Here is a 17,905-nt window from a genome sequence, read left to right on the forward strand (position 1 = left end):
TTCCTACTTCTGGAAGGTAGGGTAGTTTCAAATCACATCTTATAAACAAGAAAACTCAAAATTATTCTAAGAAGAAATCCCATTTGCCCCAATGATATTATCTTACGTTTTCAACAAATCAATACACGTTTATTAAACATCTATTTGTGTGTAGCACATTAGTTAGGCAATGGCTAAGATAAACTATTTAGCTAAGACAAACTATTTAACTAAGACATGATCACTGCCCTCATATAGTATACAGCTTAATGGGATATTGGATTTGAGGAACTACACAGACACAAATAATGACAGTAAAAATAATTCAAGATAAATGACATCAGAGTGGTTCAATCAACATGCTATGTGGAGTCCAGGGGAATGTTTATTAATGATTCAAGAAAAACTTCCTAAAAGTGGCTGCATTTGAATTTGACTTCAAAATACAGGCAGGAATTCAATAAGCAGATTATTTTCAGCTTACAGAAAAACAAAAGCAAAAGCATGTTGAAAAAATGGAAGGCATATGAAAGTTGGTGAGTACCTCATAGGGTTATTGGGAGAATAGTGTTTTGTAAACTTTAAATTACTATATATATATATATATATATGAATTATTACTATCATCACCATCATAGTCAACATTATTACTATTATTGGAGCTTTTCTGGAGCAGAGAGTATTTGGAAAAGAATAGCTTGAGATAAAATTACTAGAATAAGTAAAATAAGAAGTATGAGCTCTGGCAATAAATCTCACTTGGAATATTTATATAATGCCTTGCACTTTTCAAAATATTTTCACATATATTAATTCACTTGAATCTCATTAAAAAAAAAAAAAAAAACCATGAGGCAGACTTTTTAATTAGCATTTTACAGATAAAGAAACTGGCTTAGGGAAATCAATTAAGTATCTTTTTGCCTAAAATAACACCGTTAATAAGTGATGGGTCCTATGTGAGAATCTAGGTATCCTGTCATTTAGTCCATGTTCTTTTTGTTCTTTTCTTTTTCTCTTGATAAATGAAACTTTTCCCCCTTAATTTTTTTTTATTGATTCATTTTGTTTTGAGACATCAAATGCTTCCAAATAACCCTCACAAAACCTTTCATTAAGAAAAAATTTATCAAACTTTGATTTTGTGACCAATGCATTTTGAACTATACATGATATGCTAACAAAATCCCTCCCAATGCTATTCCTAATTTTCACATTATAAATTCTACATTTTCTGCTCACAGAAAAGGCATCACTACTCCTCACCTCACCACTTTTCTTCCTACCTGTGCCTAGGGCCCACACTCTACTGCCTCTCCCAGGATCTTTCTTGTTCTAGCAATGATGGCCCTTTAATCTCTATCCATTGGCTCCTTCTCCTCTATCTTGTCTCCATAACACTTTTTTTTTTAAGTCTTTTCTTGACTCTTCTGGTCCATCCACCTTCCATCTCCTCCAACTTCTTGAGTTGTTTATACCCAAGGCCTCCAATTCCTCAATATCCACTGGCTCTGCAGCCCAACCCCCAACTAAACTTCAGTCCCACCATTCTACCTTAAGCTGCTTTCTCAGTAATGAACAAATCCAACAACCTTTTCTTTGGCAATTTTCACTCTGTTACCTTCCTTGCTCCATCTGACCATTCCCCTTCTACTGGAATATCCCTTCTTCTCTTGGCATTAGAGTCAATGTAATATCCTGGCTCTTCATTTATCCCTCTAAACACCTCTGTCTCCTTCACTGGATTCTCCTCCTCTCCCAATCCTTTCATTTGGATGTTGCCCAAAAGTCTGTCTTTGGCTCTCTGCACTTCTCTGTCTCCCTTGGCAATCTCATTCACTCCCCCAGTTTGTACTACCACTTCTATGTAACTCAGACCTAAATATGTGTTTGCAGTTCTGACTTCTATTCTGGGCTTCAGACCAGTATCTCAACCTAGACATTCCACCAGAGACCCAAACTAGACACATCTAAAACACAATTTATTACTTTACCCTTAAGCCTGTTCCTCTCTCCAACTTCACTATTTTAGTCAGTGGAAACACCATTTACTCTGCTTCCCACATTTCAGACCTTGAGGTTATATAGGGTTGTCTCAAAAGGCTTGGTGAGTTTTTAAGCTTAAAACTGCCCTAAGATTTTGAATAGAGGGGCAGCTAAATAGTGCAGTGGATAGAGTGCTGACTCTGAAATCAGAAGACCCTGAGTTTAAATCCAGCCTCAGACACTTAACACTTCCTAGCTGTGTGACCCTGGGCAAGTCACTTTACCCCAATTGCCTCAGTAAAAAAAAAAAAAAAAAGACTTTGAATATATATAGACAGATAGATCAGCAACTCCTCAATAACTTACAATCTAAGAGGAATACATGGGATACTGGTTTTATCTTTGACTGTTCCCCTTCTTTATCTCTTATAGACAATCAGTTACCAAGTCTTATTGATTCTAGTTCCACAATATCTCTCCTCTTCTCTATTCTAATGTTATTAAGGACCATGCCTAGGTGAAGGGGTAGGTCAACTCTACAAGAGCCTCTGCAGTTGTGGATTATAACACTTGAAGAAGTTGCAAAGCAGCCTTTGCTGATGCAGGTGTTCCTTGTGGATTGGGAATGAAATAAATTGGAGGCAGAGGGAAAAGGAGAGACAACACAATTGCCTCTCAATCTCCTTGCATCATCATCATTCTCTCACACGATCCATTCTACAGGTCTGAGTTAGACCTCCAGCAGCCACTGGTAGGTGGCTCTCATATCACAACATAATGTCATCATCCCTGAACAGGTTTTCCATTGCTACCTTACTTGACTCCTACAAAATATCTTCCAATAGATATTTTTACCACCACTTTCTCTCCCAACCCTCCAAACTAGCCTTAATATATGTGTTTTTTAAAGCCTAATCCAAATGCCATTTTCTCCAAGAAATTCTCCCTGATTACCCTATAATAGTAACAAATTTCCCCCACTGACCTCACATAGTACTCTGTTTTGAATCTACTGATTCTACTGATTTAATCTATTGATTAAAGAATATCATGTATTGTGCTTATCTTAGCTTGTGTCTTAAACTGCTAGTAGACTGTCAGCTCTATGAGGTCAAGGAAAATCTCTTCTAACTTATTATCTCTCTTAGCATCTATCATAGTATTTTGTACATCACTGGAGTTTAATAAATATTGGTTTAATGCTGAATAAATGAGCTTATAGTTTGGGGGGAAGGGGTTTGTCTTTGAGAACAAAGATGATGCTATTCTCAAATACAAATTTTATTTTCCCACCCAACAGTAATGAAGTTTGCTAAGAAAGCTTCCTAGAAAGGAAAAATTAAGAAATATTCTGCCTGTCTATATTACAGACATCAAATATGTATCTCTCTTTAAAGGTATATATCATTCTTGTGTGAAATTTGGTCTGGATTTTATAATAGTTGCACAAAATGTTAATATACAACAACTACAGAAGATGTACAAATCTATGATTATTTAAACAATCTATTAATATAGACTGTTTAATTAACTATATTTTAGGAACTAAAATAACTGTCTCTATTCTTTGGTTTTCATTAAAGCCTAACACCAACTCTGCTGAGGCTTATTTTGTACCAAAATACCTTTAGACATAGATTCTTTCAATAAATAGAGTGCAGAATTGCTGAATACCTTAAAACACATCATAAATCTTTACAATGACCTTGTATGCGATAACTATTGTCATTTTAAAGATTAGGAAATAGACTCAAGGCTACCCAGTGACTCAGAAGTGGCAGGAATAGAAACCATGGGCAATGAGACATGATGCTGCTTGGAAAGGAGCTAGCAAGGCCACTAAGTCCTTGATAAAAGAAGCTGTCTGTTATAAAAGCAGAATTTCCAATATTAAAGTTATTCTTCCTGTAGTATATATATTCTCACCACATACACATTTTGTCAACTCTGATTACAGCTCTTTTCCAACAGACACTCTTACCTTAGCCTTCACTGCATCATAACGAATTTGAGAAAACTCCCGGAGACCAAAAGAACCTCCAACAATGAGTACCTAAAACATGAAAACAAAGGGAAAATATGGTCAGAAAAGCAGAATAACAAGTTTTCTTTGAATCAGAGCTACTGTATAAGACAAGGAAAGATAACACGGCAGGTTTAAAAGATAATAAGACCAGAATGTTTATATCCATCTTTCCAGCTTGAAGCTATTACCTTCAGCTTATTATCATGTAAGATCTTTAGGAAGTACTCTGCAACTACTATGTATGTACCCCAAGGAGATCAAAGAAGAAAAAGAGTTCGTGCATTTAAAACATTTTTATTATTGTAATAGTATTTTATTTTTTCTAAATATACGCTATGATAAGTTTTCAGTATTCACCTTTACAAAACCTTATGTTCCAAATTTTTCTCCCTCTCCTTTCCCTCTCCTCCTCCTCAAGATAGCAAGCAATCTGTTTCAGGTTAAACATGTGCGATTCCTCTAAACATATTTTCATATTTGTCATGCTGAGCAAAAAAAAAAAAATTAGATCAAAAAATAAAAGAGAGAGAGAGAGAAAGGAAAAAAACAAATAATAACACACACACACACACACAAAAAAAGTGAAAACACTGTGTTTTGATTCACATTCAGTCTCCATAGTTCTCTCTCTGGATACGGATGGCACGTTCCATCACAAGACCATTGGAACTAGCCTGAATCATCTCGCTATTGAAAAAAGCTATATCTATCAGAACTGATCATCATATAATCTTGTTCTTGCTGTGTACAATGTTCTCTTGGTTCTGCTCACCTCACTCAACATCAATTCATATAGATCTTTCCAGGCTTTTCTGAAATCAGCTTCCTCATCAGTGCAGAGAAACTTTATTTTTTTTATTATAGTTTTTTAATTACAAGATATATGCATGGGTAATTTTTCAGCATTGACCCTTGCAAAACCTTCTGTTCCAACTTTTTCTCTCCTTCCCCCACTCCCTCCCCTAGATGGCAGGTAGACCCATACATGTTGATATGTTAAAGAATATGTTAACTACAATATATGTATACATATCCATACAGTAATTTTGCTGCACAAGAAAAATCAGAGTTAAATGTAAGGTAAAAAGAACCTGAGAAGGAAATCAAAAATGCAAGTGGACAAAAATAGAGGGAATGGAAATGCTATGTTGTGGTTCATATTCATTTCTCATAGTTCTTTCATTGGGTATAGCTGGTTCTCTTCATTACTGAACAAATGGAACTGATTTGGTTCATCTCATTGTTGAAGAGAGCCACGTCCATCAGAATTGATCATCATATAGTATTTATTAGTATTGTTATTGTTATTATTGTATTGTTATTGAAGTATATAATGATCTCCTGGTCCTGCTCATTTCACTTAGCATCAGTTCATGTAAGTCTCTCCAAGCCTCTCTGTATTCATCCTGCTGGTCATTTCTTACAGAAAAATAATACTCCATAATACCACAACAAATACCACAATTTACCCAACCATTCTCCAATTGATGGGCATCCATTCAATTTCCAGTTTCCAGCCGCAACAAAAAGGCTGCCACAATCATTTTTGCACATACAGGTCCCTTTCCCTTCTTTAAGATCGCAGAGAAACTTTAGAAGACTTACATGAACTAATGCTAAATAAAGTGAGGAGAACCAGAGGGATAATTTACACTATAACAACAGTTTTAAGACAAATAACTTTGAAATATTTAAGAATACTGGTCAATGCAATGAACAACTAAAATTCTGGAAGATCAATGATAAAGCCTGTTACCTACCTTCCAGGTAATGGATCAAGATTCATAAAAGATAGATAGATAAATAGATAGACAGATAGATATTTTAACATGGACACTGTGGGTTTTCTCTTTTTTTTTTTAAATGAGGGTAAGAGGGAAAGAAAATAAATGCTTTTTAAATGGAAAATAAAAATTTTTTTAATGTTTTAAGATGCTCTTAGAATATAGTTATTTCACATACAAATCTCCTCAGCAGAAATAATCTTATTTACTTTTTCTTGAAGGTTTATGAAACTCTCATGGAGCAAGCCACAGTTCTCTTCAGCATTATGCCTTAAATATCCCCTCCCTCCACATCACTGATGCTACTTGTGAAAATACTTGTGTTTTTGTGTCCTTCAGTAACTTAACTGGCAGTCTATCTTCTAGACTTTAGTTGTTGTGTACCTATGATTGCTAGAGAAATAAATAAGCTCCTTTTACAGAATCTATCAAAGCATGAATATATAAAGTTCATATTCTTGTCTTTGAGCTCTTCAAAACAGGACCTTTGTCTGAGTATTTCTCTTTACTATTTACATAAAAATTAACAGTAAATTTCTAGTGAAGCTTTTATTGTCAATTCACTAAAAAAAAATGAGCATTTCAACCATCTGAGGTTTTTATATTTATTCAATACAAAGAAAAAATAAAACACTATAAAACTCCAACCAATATGCATATCCACATTATTAGCGTAATTTCAAACCACTCTAGACAACTGCCACTTTGTAGATGATGCATATGACAGAGAAATAGGAAATGAAAGATCAGAAGCTTGAAGTCTTTTCTAACTGACTAATTATGTAATAATGGATTCAGGCAATTCTCAAACTTTGCTTCTTCTTGAATCCTTCCCCAGTTAATCCCACCAGACTATAGTCACTCTTACTTTGTACCCTTTCCATACCTATGTGCAATCTATTTTATTTAAGTCAATTAATTTAAAAATATATCATTAATGTAAGATATTTTAAAGTTTATATAAGATACAGTTCCTACTATCACGCAGCTTAGTTTGATGACAACATGGAAATATCTACAGTTAAATGCATTTATAATTGCCTGTTTCACATGGTGTCACAACTTAGAAGCCTTTGCTATGAGGTACTGTGACCAAAGAATGATGCCATCTGGTGGTGAAAATGATGATAAGCCTCTGCACTTAGTGAGCCGGATGCTAGCTACAAGAACCATCTCTTGCTATAACTATCTCTAAAGTCATTTCACAGGGCTTTATGCTTTTTGGCAAAACCATTAAGAATTCAATGACATGGTGTGGCATAAAAGTAAAACTTCAGTGGTGAATAAAAATCTAATGCAATTACTCCATGAGAGGTACAAAAAAAAAAAGGCTGACATTACAAACACCAATTCCTGAACATATCTTATTTGATCAAACACAAAATGTTATATGAGTCTAAAGAGGGAAGGGAACAAAATTCTTTATAGACAAGTGGACTCACTGAAAAATTTCTGAGGGAGGTAGCACATGAGTTGGATATAAGGATGAGTAGGGATTTACTAGGGAAAATCCAAACACAGGGAACAGAAAGAGTATAAGGAGGAAGTCAAAAACTTCATATTATTTGGAATTTAGCTGGCAGGATGAGATAAAGTTAGAAAACTAATCACATACAATACACATACAATCACAAAAGACACTCAAAGAAATATGAGGTTATTTGGTAAGCAATAGGCAAGCATTAAGAGGTTCTGACAAAATGACAGGATCATATATTCCTAAGGAAATCTGACAAGAGAGAGGAGAAAATACAATTAGGAAGACTTATTAAGAGCCCAATAGTAGAAATGAATGGTATATAATGATAGCAAGCACTGAAAATGCAAACAGAGTTGGATAGTAGAGACATGGCAAAGACAGAATTCACAAATCTTGATAAATGAAGTAAGGCAGAAGGAAGTATAAAAGATAATCCCACTGGGCTCAACCATTGAGTTAAATGATAAACTCAGAAGGGGAGTTTTGGAGAAAAACATTCAGCATACTTTTAGTGAGTCTAAGGTGCTAGAAAAAGATTTATGCATGGATCTTATGAGGAGTTAGAAAGGATCTCAGAAAGGTGAGCCACTTCTTGTTTCTTGACTGAACCTGATACTCAATATCTGTCCACTGCAAACGTTCTCTAAAAGTACTACCGTCCTCCCAGTCACCTGGACCTACAACTCACTCTCTCATCACTCCTGTATCCAATCTGCTGCCAAGTTCTATGAATTTTGCCTTCTTAATATCACTCATATGTGTCCTTTTCTCTCTTCTGCTGCTATCACCTTAGTGCAAGTCATCGTTACCTTATACTATAATAATCTGTTGATTGGTGTCCCTGGCACAAGACTCCCCTCACTACAATCCATTCCCCACTCGGCCATTAAAGCAATATTACAAAAGCAGAAGTCTGACCATGTCATTGTCCCTATTCAATAAAGTTTAGGGTCACCTTATCACTTCCAGAACCAAATATAAAACTTTGTTTGGCATTCAAAGTCAATCACAAACTCATCCCCTACTACTACCTTTTCAGTCACCTTATACCTCTCTCCCTTCCTGTGCCCTCTACTACAAAATCTGCAATTCAAGGATATAGCCCTCTTTGCTGTGACTAAAACAAGATACTCCATCTCCTGACTAGAAGCTTTTTCACTTACTATCACATATGCTTGAAATTCTCTCTACCTCTTAATTTTCCTGGCTTCGTTTAAGTCCCAGCTGAACTCCCATCTTCTTTTGAGAAGCCTTTCCTGATTTCCCCTTCCTTTCTTCTAGTGAGTATCTCCAATTTATCTCGTCTATATCTTGTTTGTACAGAGTTGTCTACATGTCTCCTCCATTAGATTGAGTTCTCCAAGAGCAGGAACTTCCTTCTGCCTTTCTTTGTAACCCAGTGCTTAGACACAGTGTCTAGCACATAAGTGTTTAATAAATAATTACTGATTAACTGACTTCATTCCCATTTCTGATGAAAATGTGGCCCTTCCCCTAGCCAAGGCAAATCCCACTCTACATGTACAAATGAAGCTATTCCTTAAGAAATTTCCCTTCTTTTTCATCTCATATCCCACTTACGTTATCCTCATTATCTTTCAGTATTCAGTTTGCGATGAAGATGTAGCCTTCTTTTCAAAGACAACCTTTCTATATGAAATAGGAATTCTCTCCCTTTCCATATTCTCAATCTCCCTTCTCTCACCTCACCTTTCTCTCTAATCTTCCATCTCTTCCTATTTACTAACTCCTTTCCTTCTGCTTACAAACACACCCATGTTTCTCCAATTATTAAACATCCTTATAAAAAACCTATCATCCTATATTTTCCCTTCCTTTCTCTGCTACACTCCTTGAAAAAAACTATATATTTTTCAACATCCTCTTTTCACTGCTTTCTGATCTTATCTTTAAAATGAAACTTCTCTCTCCAAAGTTATCAAAGTAATCATTGTATATTTCCATATACAATGGCACTGTTCTCAATTCTCATTCTTCTTGATCTCCCTGTAGCATTTGACACAGCTAACCATCTTCTCCATCTGAATCATCTTTCCTCTCTGACATTTTGTTATACTGCTCTCTTTCTTCTCTTCCTACCTTCCAAACTGTTCCGACTCAGCCTCCTTTGATATTTCATATCTCCAAGTCTCATTCTCAAGTCCTTTTCTCTCATCACCTTCTATCAATTTAATTATCATGTCCATAAGCACTGATTCCCAGATCTTTATTTCTATCCCTTAGTCTGTTCTAAGCTTCAGTCTGCATCACCAATTGCCTATTAGGTATTTCAAAACAGATAACCTATCTATTCTCTATGTATCTTACTGTACCTTATATATATGTACACATATTATATATGTATGTATGTATGTATGCATTATATATACATAAAATCACCCTTTGGAATGTAAGCTCCTTTAAGACAAGGATTGCTTTTGCCTCTCTTTATATGCCAAGTGCTTAGTACAGTACCTAGTCAACTATAAGCACTTAACAAATGCTTGGTGATTGGTTGGGAATCATCTACATAGAAATGATTATTGAAGCGTAAAAAAGAAGGTGATTTCTAAGGGAGAGAGTGCAGAGAGAAAAGAAAGTCAACACTTAGAAAATATCTTCCTTAATTGGCTAAGACAAAGAAGAATAACAAGAGAAGGAGTGGTTAGAATGTGGTACTTGAGGTCAAAAAGGCAGAAGGCTAATAATAACAAAATAATTATTATTAATATTTCATATGGAACTTTAAGATTTACAAAGTATTTTCCTTGTAATTGATCAGCATTTTCTCTTATTTATAATTTCTTTTGTGGCTATATATTTCTTTTATATAATTATCTTATTTATAATTAATATCTTCAAGTTAATTTCCTGACTGGGCCCTCAACAAATTTAGCAGTATAAGTATTATTCCCATTTTGCAGAGATTATGGCTCACAATTAACAACTACCAAAAACAGTGGCATGAGAGATACTCCTACTCAAGACAAACTTAGTCAAGAAAGAGAATATGCATGAGCTACAATGATTACATAGTATTGTCAGGCTTTAAAAGATATACATAATACAAGTCACCCATACAATGACATAGTGTAATTTTTTTTAAAAGATTAATAAATTATAAGCTTCATATTTATCCAGTATTTGATATCCTAAAAGCCAAATTCTTTCATTTGATTGGATGTCAAAGTCAAGGTATTCTTTTTAAAAAAAAGTTTAAATTTAAAAATGCTTTTGCATGCCCTTTTTGTAGTGGCAAGGAACTGGAAATTAAGTGGATGCCCATCAGTTGGGAAATGGCTGAATAAATTATGATATGTAAAAGTAATGGAATATTATTCTTTTATAAAAATGATGAGCAGGTTGATTTCAGAAAAGCCTAGAAAGAATCACATGACCTGATGCTGACTAAAATAAATAGAACCAAGAGAACACTGTACACCATAACAAGATTATGTGATGATCAACAATGAGGTGATTAAGGCAATTCCGATAGACTTGAGATGGAATATGCCATTCACATTCAGAAAGAGAACTATGGAGACTGAATATAGATCAAAGCATAATTTTCACCTTTTTGTTGTTGCTGTTGTCGTTTGTTTGTTTGAAATTTTTTATCATGATTTTGCCCTTTTGATCTGATTTTTCTTGACTAATATGGAAATATGCCCACATTTAACCTGTATTGGGTTGCTTGCTGTCTTGGGGAAGAAGGACGGGAAAGAGAGGGAGAAAAATCTGGAACACAAGGTTTTGCAAAGGTGAAAATACTATTGAAAAAAAATGTTTTTACACAAATGCTACAAACAAGGAGCTTGAAAAACAAAGAAAACCTTGATTTTTACTTTTTAAAAAAGTTATTAAGACTCAAACAAATTAAATGACTTCAGAGAGTCAATATATCTCTTCCTATTCTGTGCCAAGCCTTATGCTAAGTATTGGGGATACAAAATGGGCCCAGAGATCACCCAGTAAAATCCACACCTAGTATCTTTAAAGACTTTCAACAGTAAGTGTTAGAGGCAAAGAGGCACTGCTCTCTCTTTGAGATGTGTCATAGAGCCTGTATCCACTTTAGCTGGTAGGGTGGGCCCAAGAGGTAAAAAGGGGCTTGGCCTCTGAGGCAGGAGGTTGTGTTAAGAAACTGCTACAGGTTTCTTGAGATGGCGAGGAGCGTGTCCTCTTGCTAGATCTCCTCCTGGGATGCAGCACTAACTCCAGAAGCCGCCCTTTTGGGGCTCCACCTACACAGTTCTGAGTGAGCTGGGCATGGGCAATCCTGGAAGAGAAGCAGTATAAATACACAGCCTTGGGCAGAACTCCGATCTCTTGAGCTCCTGCCCTCTTGCTTCCTGCTATCCCCACTGAGAGGGTGACTATTCACATAAAGAATGTTTGCACCTCCTGGTTGGTCTGTCTCTCTATGATCTGGGTTAGAGCCCAAAGGCAGGTGAGCTGGCCGCCACCGAGGGGTGGGCATTTAGATCAGACTGTGGCCAGGACAAGTAATACAACCTGCCACAGCAACCCATCCCAGTTAGGATAGTTTGAATCGCTAGGGGGCTTCTTCTTTACACTAAGTCCAAAGCTACTCATCTGTAAATTCTACTAATTGATCCCATTTCTACATCTACATATAAACAAAACAAATGTCACTCCTTTCCCACAAAAAAGCCCTTCAAATACTTGAAAACATCTATTATATCTCCCACAAGTCTTCTCTTCTTCAACCTAAATATTCCCAGTCCTTTCAACTAATCATCACATGGGACAGTTTTCAAACCCCTTCCCACCTTGGTTGCTCTTACCTGGAAAACAATCCCCTTTATCAATATCCTTCCTAAAATGAAGTAACCAAAAGCAAAGACAATAAATAGAACAGAGCAGGTGGTATAATGGAATTATTACCTCCCTAATTCTAGACACTATGTCTGGCTCCCATTTCACAATGTCTAATCATATTGAGCATGCCTCCCACTAAAACTCTGAGATCATTTTTTCATCTGAACTTTTGTCTAGCCTTTCTCCTACTCTCAAGGACTTCGCTAGTTGCTGGGAGAGATACAAAGAGAAGCAAGTAAAACATTTACTCTTAAAAGGTTGCAATCTAGAAAAGATATATATACACACACACACACATACATATATATAAATAACTGAAATACAAAGTAATAAGTCTTATAAAATTAACTTATAGGTAGTAATTATAAATAATTATATAAAAGATTTATATAACTACAAAAGAAATTATAAATAAATTATAAATAAGGGAGAATACTGATCAAAAAATAATAAAGACTGCAGTTCACTTGAGAGAAAAACTGGCAAATGGGATAAGTTTCATGGAAAAAGGTGGCATTTGATCTGGGCCTTCAAGGACAATCACCCACAGGCACACCTTTAATAAGTGGCAGGATCCAGCTGTTCTGATTCCAAATTCAATACTGTTCATGCAAAACTATATTGTAGAGAGGTCAAGGATGTTAAGGGCTGAAAAAAAATGTTACTGAATCTGATATTAAGGAAATCAATGGACAATGAACAATTATCAAATGTCTACTATGTGTCAAGAATTATTTATGTATATATACATAACATTCATAAATATGTGTGTATATATATTTGCATATATACATATGAACACATATCTCAAGACACTAGCTATGCTACTCTGGGCAAATCACTCAACATCTGTTTGCCTCAGTTTTAAATTAGAGATAATTAAAGGACCTACCTCCCAAGGTTGTTGTGAAGATCAAATGAGATAACATTTGTAAAGTGTCCTGGCACACAGTAAGTACTGTGTAAATGTTAGCTATTATTATTATTATTATATTTGTAGACAGATAAGAAAAAGGTAGAGAGAGTAGAAGAGACTAGAATCTAGGTGGCATTGTGAATAAAGGACACAATTTGAAGTTATGAGGACCTGTGTTTGAATCCTGCCTCAGACTTCTCAAGTATGTGACCCTAGAAAAATCTGTTCCTTGGTTTCCTCACCTGTAAAAGAGGGATAATAACAGGACCTATCTCACAAAATTATTATGAGAATCAAAGAAATTGATATATATAAAGTGCTTTGTAAACCTTAAAGTACTATAGAAATACTAGCTATTATTGTTATTATTAATCAAGAGTACAGCTACAAGGATCAGCATTAAAAAGAAGGAAGTCTATCTTCTCTGATACAGGAGTGAGTGATAATGCTAAAGACTTTGACCCACACAGAAAGAGAGCATCACGGGAGTTCCCATAGAATGGTTTCAATTTTTTCAATTAAGTAGATTAAGCCACTATGCTTATTTTTATGTCAGCTTTTTAAATATTTCTCATCCCTCCCTCCGTACACATCTATTGCACATTGGAAGAAACTATGTTTTTATCATTCTTGTATCCCAACACTATTATCATGCTTAGCTGGTTGTGTTAATCTACCCAACTAGACTTTAGATTCCATACAGGTAGGCCCACCTTTTTCTGCTTTTTTCCATGAGCTGAAAACATCGAGTGTAGTGGCCTATATAAAGAAGATGGCTAACAAGTGCTACAGATTAAATTCTTTAAGAAAACTGAAAGTATTCACAAAAAAATTCCTTAAACAATTTCTCCATCTCCCTTCATTTTGTTATAGTTTACCTCTAGAATAAGGATTGTTCTGTTCCATATTTCAGCTCTAGGGTCACAAAGATTTTAATCTCTTTGCCCAAGTGTCTACTCTAGTTTATAAGGGTAAAAAATGCCTTAAGAACGGAGAAATTTAAGACAGAAGCCTTAGATTTATTTTTTTTTAATTCTGAAACTTCCCCACCCCCAAAAAGGGGAATAATTTCCCTGGAAAAAGGTAAAAGTTACATTTTGCAATATTCAGGAAGTGATGAGGGGTCTTTATTGGAAGCAAAGTTTCTAAGTATATTTATTTAAGTGCCTGACAAGTCAGTTTACTTTTCATTATTATCCATAATGATTTCACACAGATAATTATAAAGCCACTAGAAACCAAATAGAGATACATTCATGTTGAGAGCTCCATTTCTTTCATTTAGGTAACAGAAGCCCTATATGTACAATGGGCACAATTTTTATAAGTTAAGAAGGAAAAAATTAGTAGAGAGAGAAAGTAAACTTAAAAAAGCAAATATAAAGGGAGCATCCAATAAAGAACAGTTGAAGTTATAGGTATCCTATTCTGATAAAATACCCTCTAATATTGTGTGCTTCATCTCATTGTTCATCTGTATATTTTTCTGATTATCAAGTTTTTAAATTTTTTTTGATACTACTAGTTGATCTGGTCACCACAATGAATTGGTCACAATAGTATCATTTAAATTAATCAAAGATAGAAGGAAGCCTGACATTCATATAATCCAACTCCTTCATTCTGTAAAAAAGAAAACCGAGGTTAAGACAAGTGAAACGATTTCCCCAGTAATACAGAACTAGGCATTCAAAGTTGGAACTCAAACTGAAACCACCTCTTCTGATCCTTCAGAAAGCCAATGATGATTAGTTTGCCTATTATTCATTCGGTTAAAAAGCATCTATTAAAGATTTACTATGCATCAGACACCCTGTGAATGGTGGGCATACAAATATAGGCAAATATACACAATATGGAGCTTACATTCTAATGAGGGTATGGGGGGGACACACATATTAAAACAAGCTGAAAAGGGGGAGAGAGATGTGACAAGGTCTCCAGCCATAGTAGAGAAGTATAGAATGAAGCCTGATAAGAAAGAAAGACCTGGCTGGGTATCCTCATTAAATGAAACTTTGGGGAGAACCACCCAATCAGAAAGAGAGTATTTCTAAATGTGTGAATGTTAGGACTAGAGTGAGGTTTTTAGGATGAAGAGCTTTCTGGGGCAAGGTAGAGAAATAGGGAATACAGTGGGAAATGAATTATTTCTATATGAATTATACTATAATTCCATCAAGTTGATTAAAAAACTTCTTCATACCTCCTAATGGAATCTAAATATTTATTTACACTAGTCCATCAAAGTCTGAAAGGGATACATTCTTTAAAAGATATGAATGGGCTACTCCCAGTTTCCTAGACTTGATGGCTACTTTCATTGGGTCACTCAGAGTGAGTTGCTTAAGGTTTATAAGCCATGAATACAATCACTGAAAGAGTAAAAGGGTTAAAATCTTAAAACCTCACAGTTACTGTCTGTTCCACTCAGTAATTTCATCAAGTGGATGGGGAAAACTCAATTGATCCCCTGATAAAACCACCACTGGCCCCAACCTACACTTGTAATACTTTTTATGTTACATGCTTTCTTCTTTGCTACTCAGGCATTCCTATATGTTCCTTGGAGCTGTCAGTTGTGAGGGATTATGGAAAATTACATCAGGGGCAGCTAGGTGATACAGTGGATAGAGCACCAGCCCTGAAGTCAGGAGGACCTGAGTTCAAATCTGTCCTCAGACACTTAATACTTCCTAGCTATGTGACTCCAGGCAACTCACTTAACCCCAATTGCCTCAGCCAAAAAAAAAAAAAGAAAAGAAAAGAAAGAAAAAAAAAAAGAAGAAGAAAGACAATTACATCAAAATTTGATTATCCAGAGAAGTTCAGTACATCAATTTAATGATGGTTTGCTTGTCCAAGTTCTGGACAATGGACAATGCTCTTAAGCTTTCTTAGACACTAATAGAGTGAAAAGCTATATATTTGCTCCCATGCTTTTTATCATGATGTTTACATTCTTGTTGTCAAATATCTTAAATAAGCACAAATAAGGGTATCATTACTTCACTGATGGTGGATTCTTCAATTTTTAAAAGGCTACAAGCCAAAACTAAAGAGGAAGGAGTGCTGATGCATGATTTTTTGTTTGCAGATGATTATGCACTCAATGAAATCTCCATGTTGCAAAGAGATGCAAAGAAGCATGGATTGATTCTCTGCCTCTTGTGCTAATTCTGGCCTAACAACTAAAATAAAGAAAACAGGTTTTCCATCAACCAGCACCACACCTTATATATGTGAAATCATCAGTTACAGCAAATGGAGAGTTTCTGAATGCTATGGATAAGTCCTCTTACCTTAGCAATATACTTTCCAGGGATGTCCACATTGATAATGAAATTAACACAGGCATTGTCAGAACTAGCTCAGGGTTTGGGAGTCTCCAAAGGAAAATGTAGGAGAAGAGAGGTATTAGACAGACTACCAAACTGAAGGTCTACAGAGCCATTGTGCTGAGCTCATTGTTGTACACTTGTGAAACCTGGGCTGTATACCAGCATCATGGCAAGAAACTGAATCACTTCTATTTGAATTGTCTTAGGAAGACTCTGAAGATCACCTAGCAAGATAAGACATTAGACATTAAGGTTCTTTCTTGAATTAAACTGCCAAACGTTTAAACTCTACTGCAAAGAGCACAACTCCATTGGGCTGGCCACATTGCTCAAATGCTAAACATACTCTTGTCAAAAAGACTATATGAAGCTCTCACACAAGCCAAGCACTCACATGGTGATCAGAAAAAGTGATACAAGGACAATCTCAAGGTCTCTTAAGAACTTTAAAATTGGTTATATAACATGGAGACACTAGCACTGGAGTGCCCAGCATGGCATGCCCTCATTGGAGAAGGTGCTGTACCCTATGAGCAAAGCAGAATTGAATCAGCTTAGAAGATAAGCAGAGCTCATATTCATCTGCTCAGTCAGTCAGATACACTAACTTGACTCTAAAAGTGATACCATTTTGATTCTCTTCAAGAAGGAAAGACAACTTATCAACCAACAAATGTTTTAAGCACTGCAATAGAATAAATGAAGATCATTTGTGTACACTTGTAAAGATTCTTAGCTCTGAGAATACACAGATAAAAGAGTCTCAAAAACTCTAGGTCAAGGCCCTGAGAACAAGTCTGTATCTTCTTTTCAGTGTACACAAAACATAAAAAGGGGTATCAGATACCATGCCCTTACTTTCCTTTCTTTTCTAAATACCCACACCCCCAAGCAAATTTCAAAATACAGAAAGGAAGCAAATACCTTGTCTCTTCACTAATTAAAATACTAGAAAGTCCCAAGCGAAACTGGGATAAACTCCAAAAAGCAAGCCACTTAAGTTATAAAAGCCATGGAAGCTAGGCCATCATGTGAGCTACTAGCATTTCATAATCTGTGGACCCTGGCATTTTCATGGGCACCAATAATGGGCAAGGGACTGATTTCAGTCAGGTAGAAATGTTTTTAGCTCTTGCTTTTCAATGAAGACCTAGTTAGCTGCACCAGGGTGGTACAAAGCAGGTTTTTTTTAGAATCAGCAATCCTGAATTCAGATCCTCATCTGCCTCTTCTACCTGACCAGGTAGACTCACTAAAGCTTTCTGGGTCACAGTTTTCTAATTTTATAAAAGAGGGTGTTGCCCTTGATAACTTGATAATTCCTTGATAATACCTCCTCCTTCACTCAAAATCTACCATCTTGCTAAAATATCTAAGCTTGTAGGGCAACTATCTACAAATATCAGATAGCCTTTGTTACTAAATTGTCAGAAATGGATGAGAGATTAATTACCTCTTCAACTTTGCAAAAAAAAATAGCCCCTTGAACCCAGAAAAACTACCTCACAGATTTATTGTGAAGAAAATGCTTTATAAAAAAAATCATATAAA

The 17,905-nt window shown here is 35.5% G+C and overlaps 1 protein-coding gene across 1 annotated transcript in view; it reads right to left on the reverse strand.

Annotated features, from left to right (window-relative positions):
* The window catches only part of LOC127549549 (cytochrome c oxidase assembly protein COX16 homolog, mitochondrial), a 113,979-nt gene that overhangs the window by 78,310 nt on the left and 17,764 nt on the right, over nt 1-17,905 (reverse strand). The window contains exon 2 of the mRNA XM_051977696.1: nt 3,947-4,018. Coding sequence (XP_051833656.1) covers nt 3,947-4,018 — 72 coding nt within the window. The remainder of the gene's footprint in view (nt 1-3,946; nt 4,019-17,905) is intronic.

This window comes from Antechinus flavipes, chromosome 2, assembly GCF_016432865.1.
Source record: "Antechinus flavipes isolate AdamAnt ecotype Samford, QLD, Australia chromosome 2, AdamAnt_v2, whole genome shotgun sequence".
In the NCBI taxonomy this organism is placed as follows: Eukaryota; Metazoa; Chordata; class Mammalia; order Dasyuromorphia; family Dasyuridae; genus Antechinus; species Antechinus flavipes.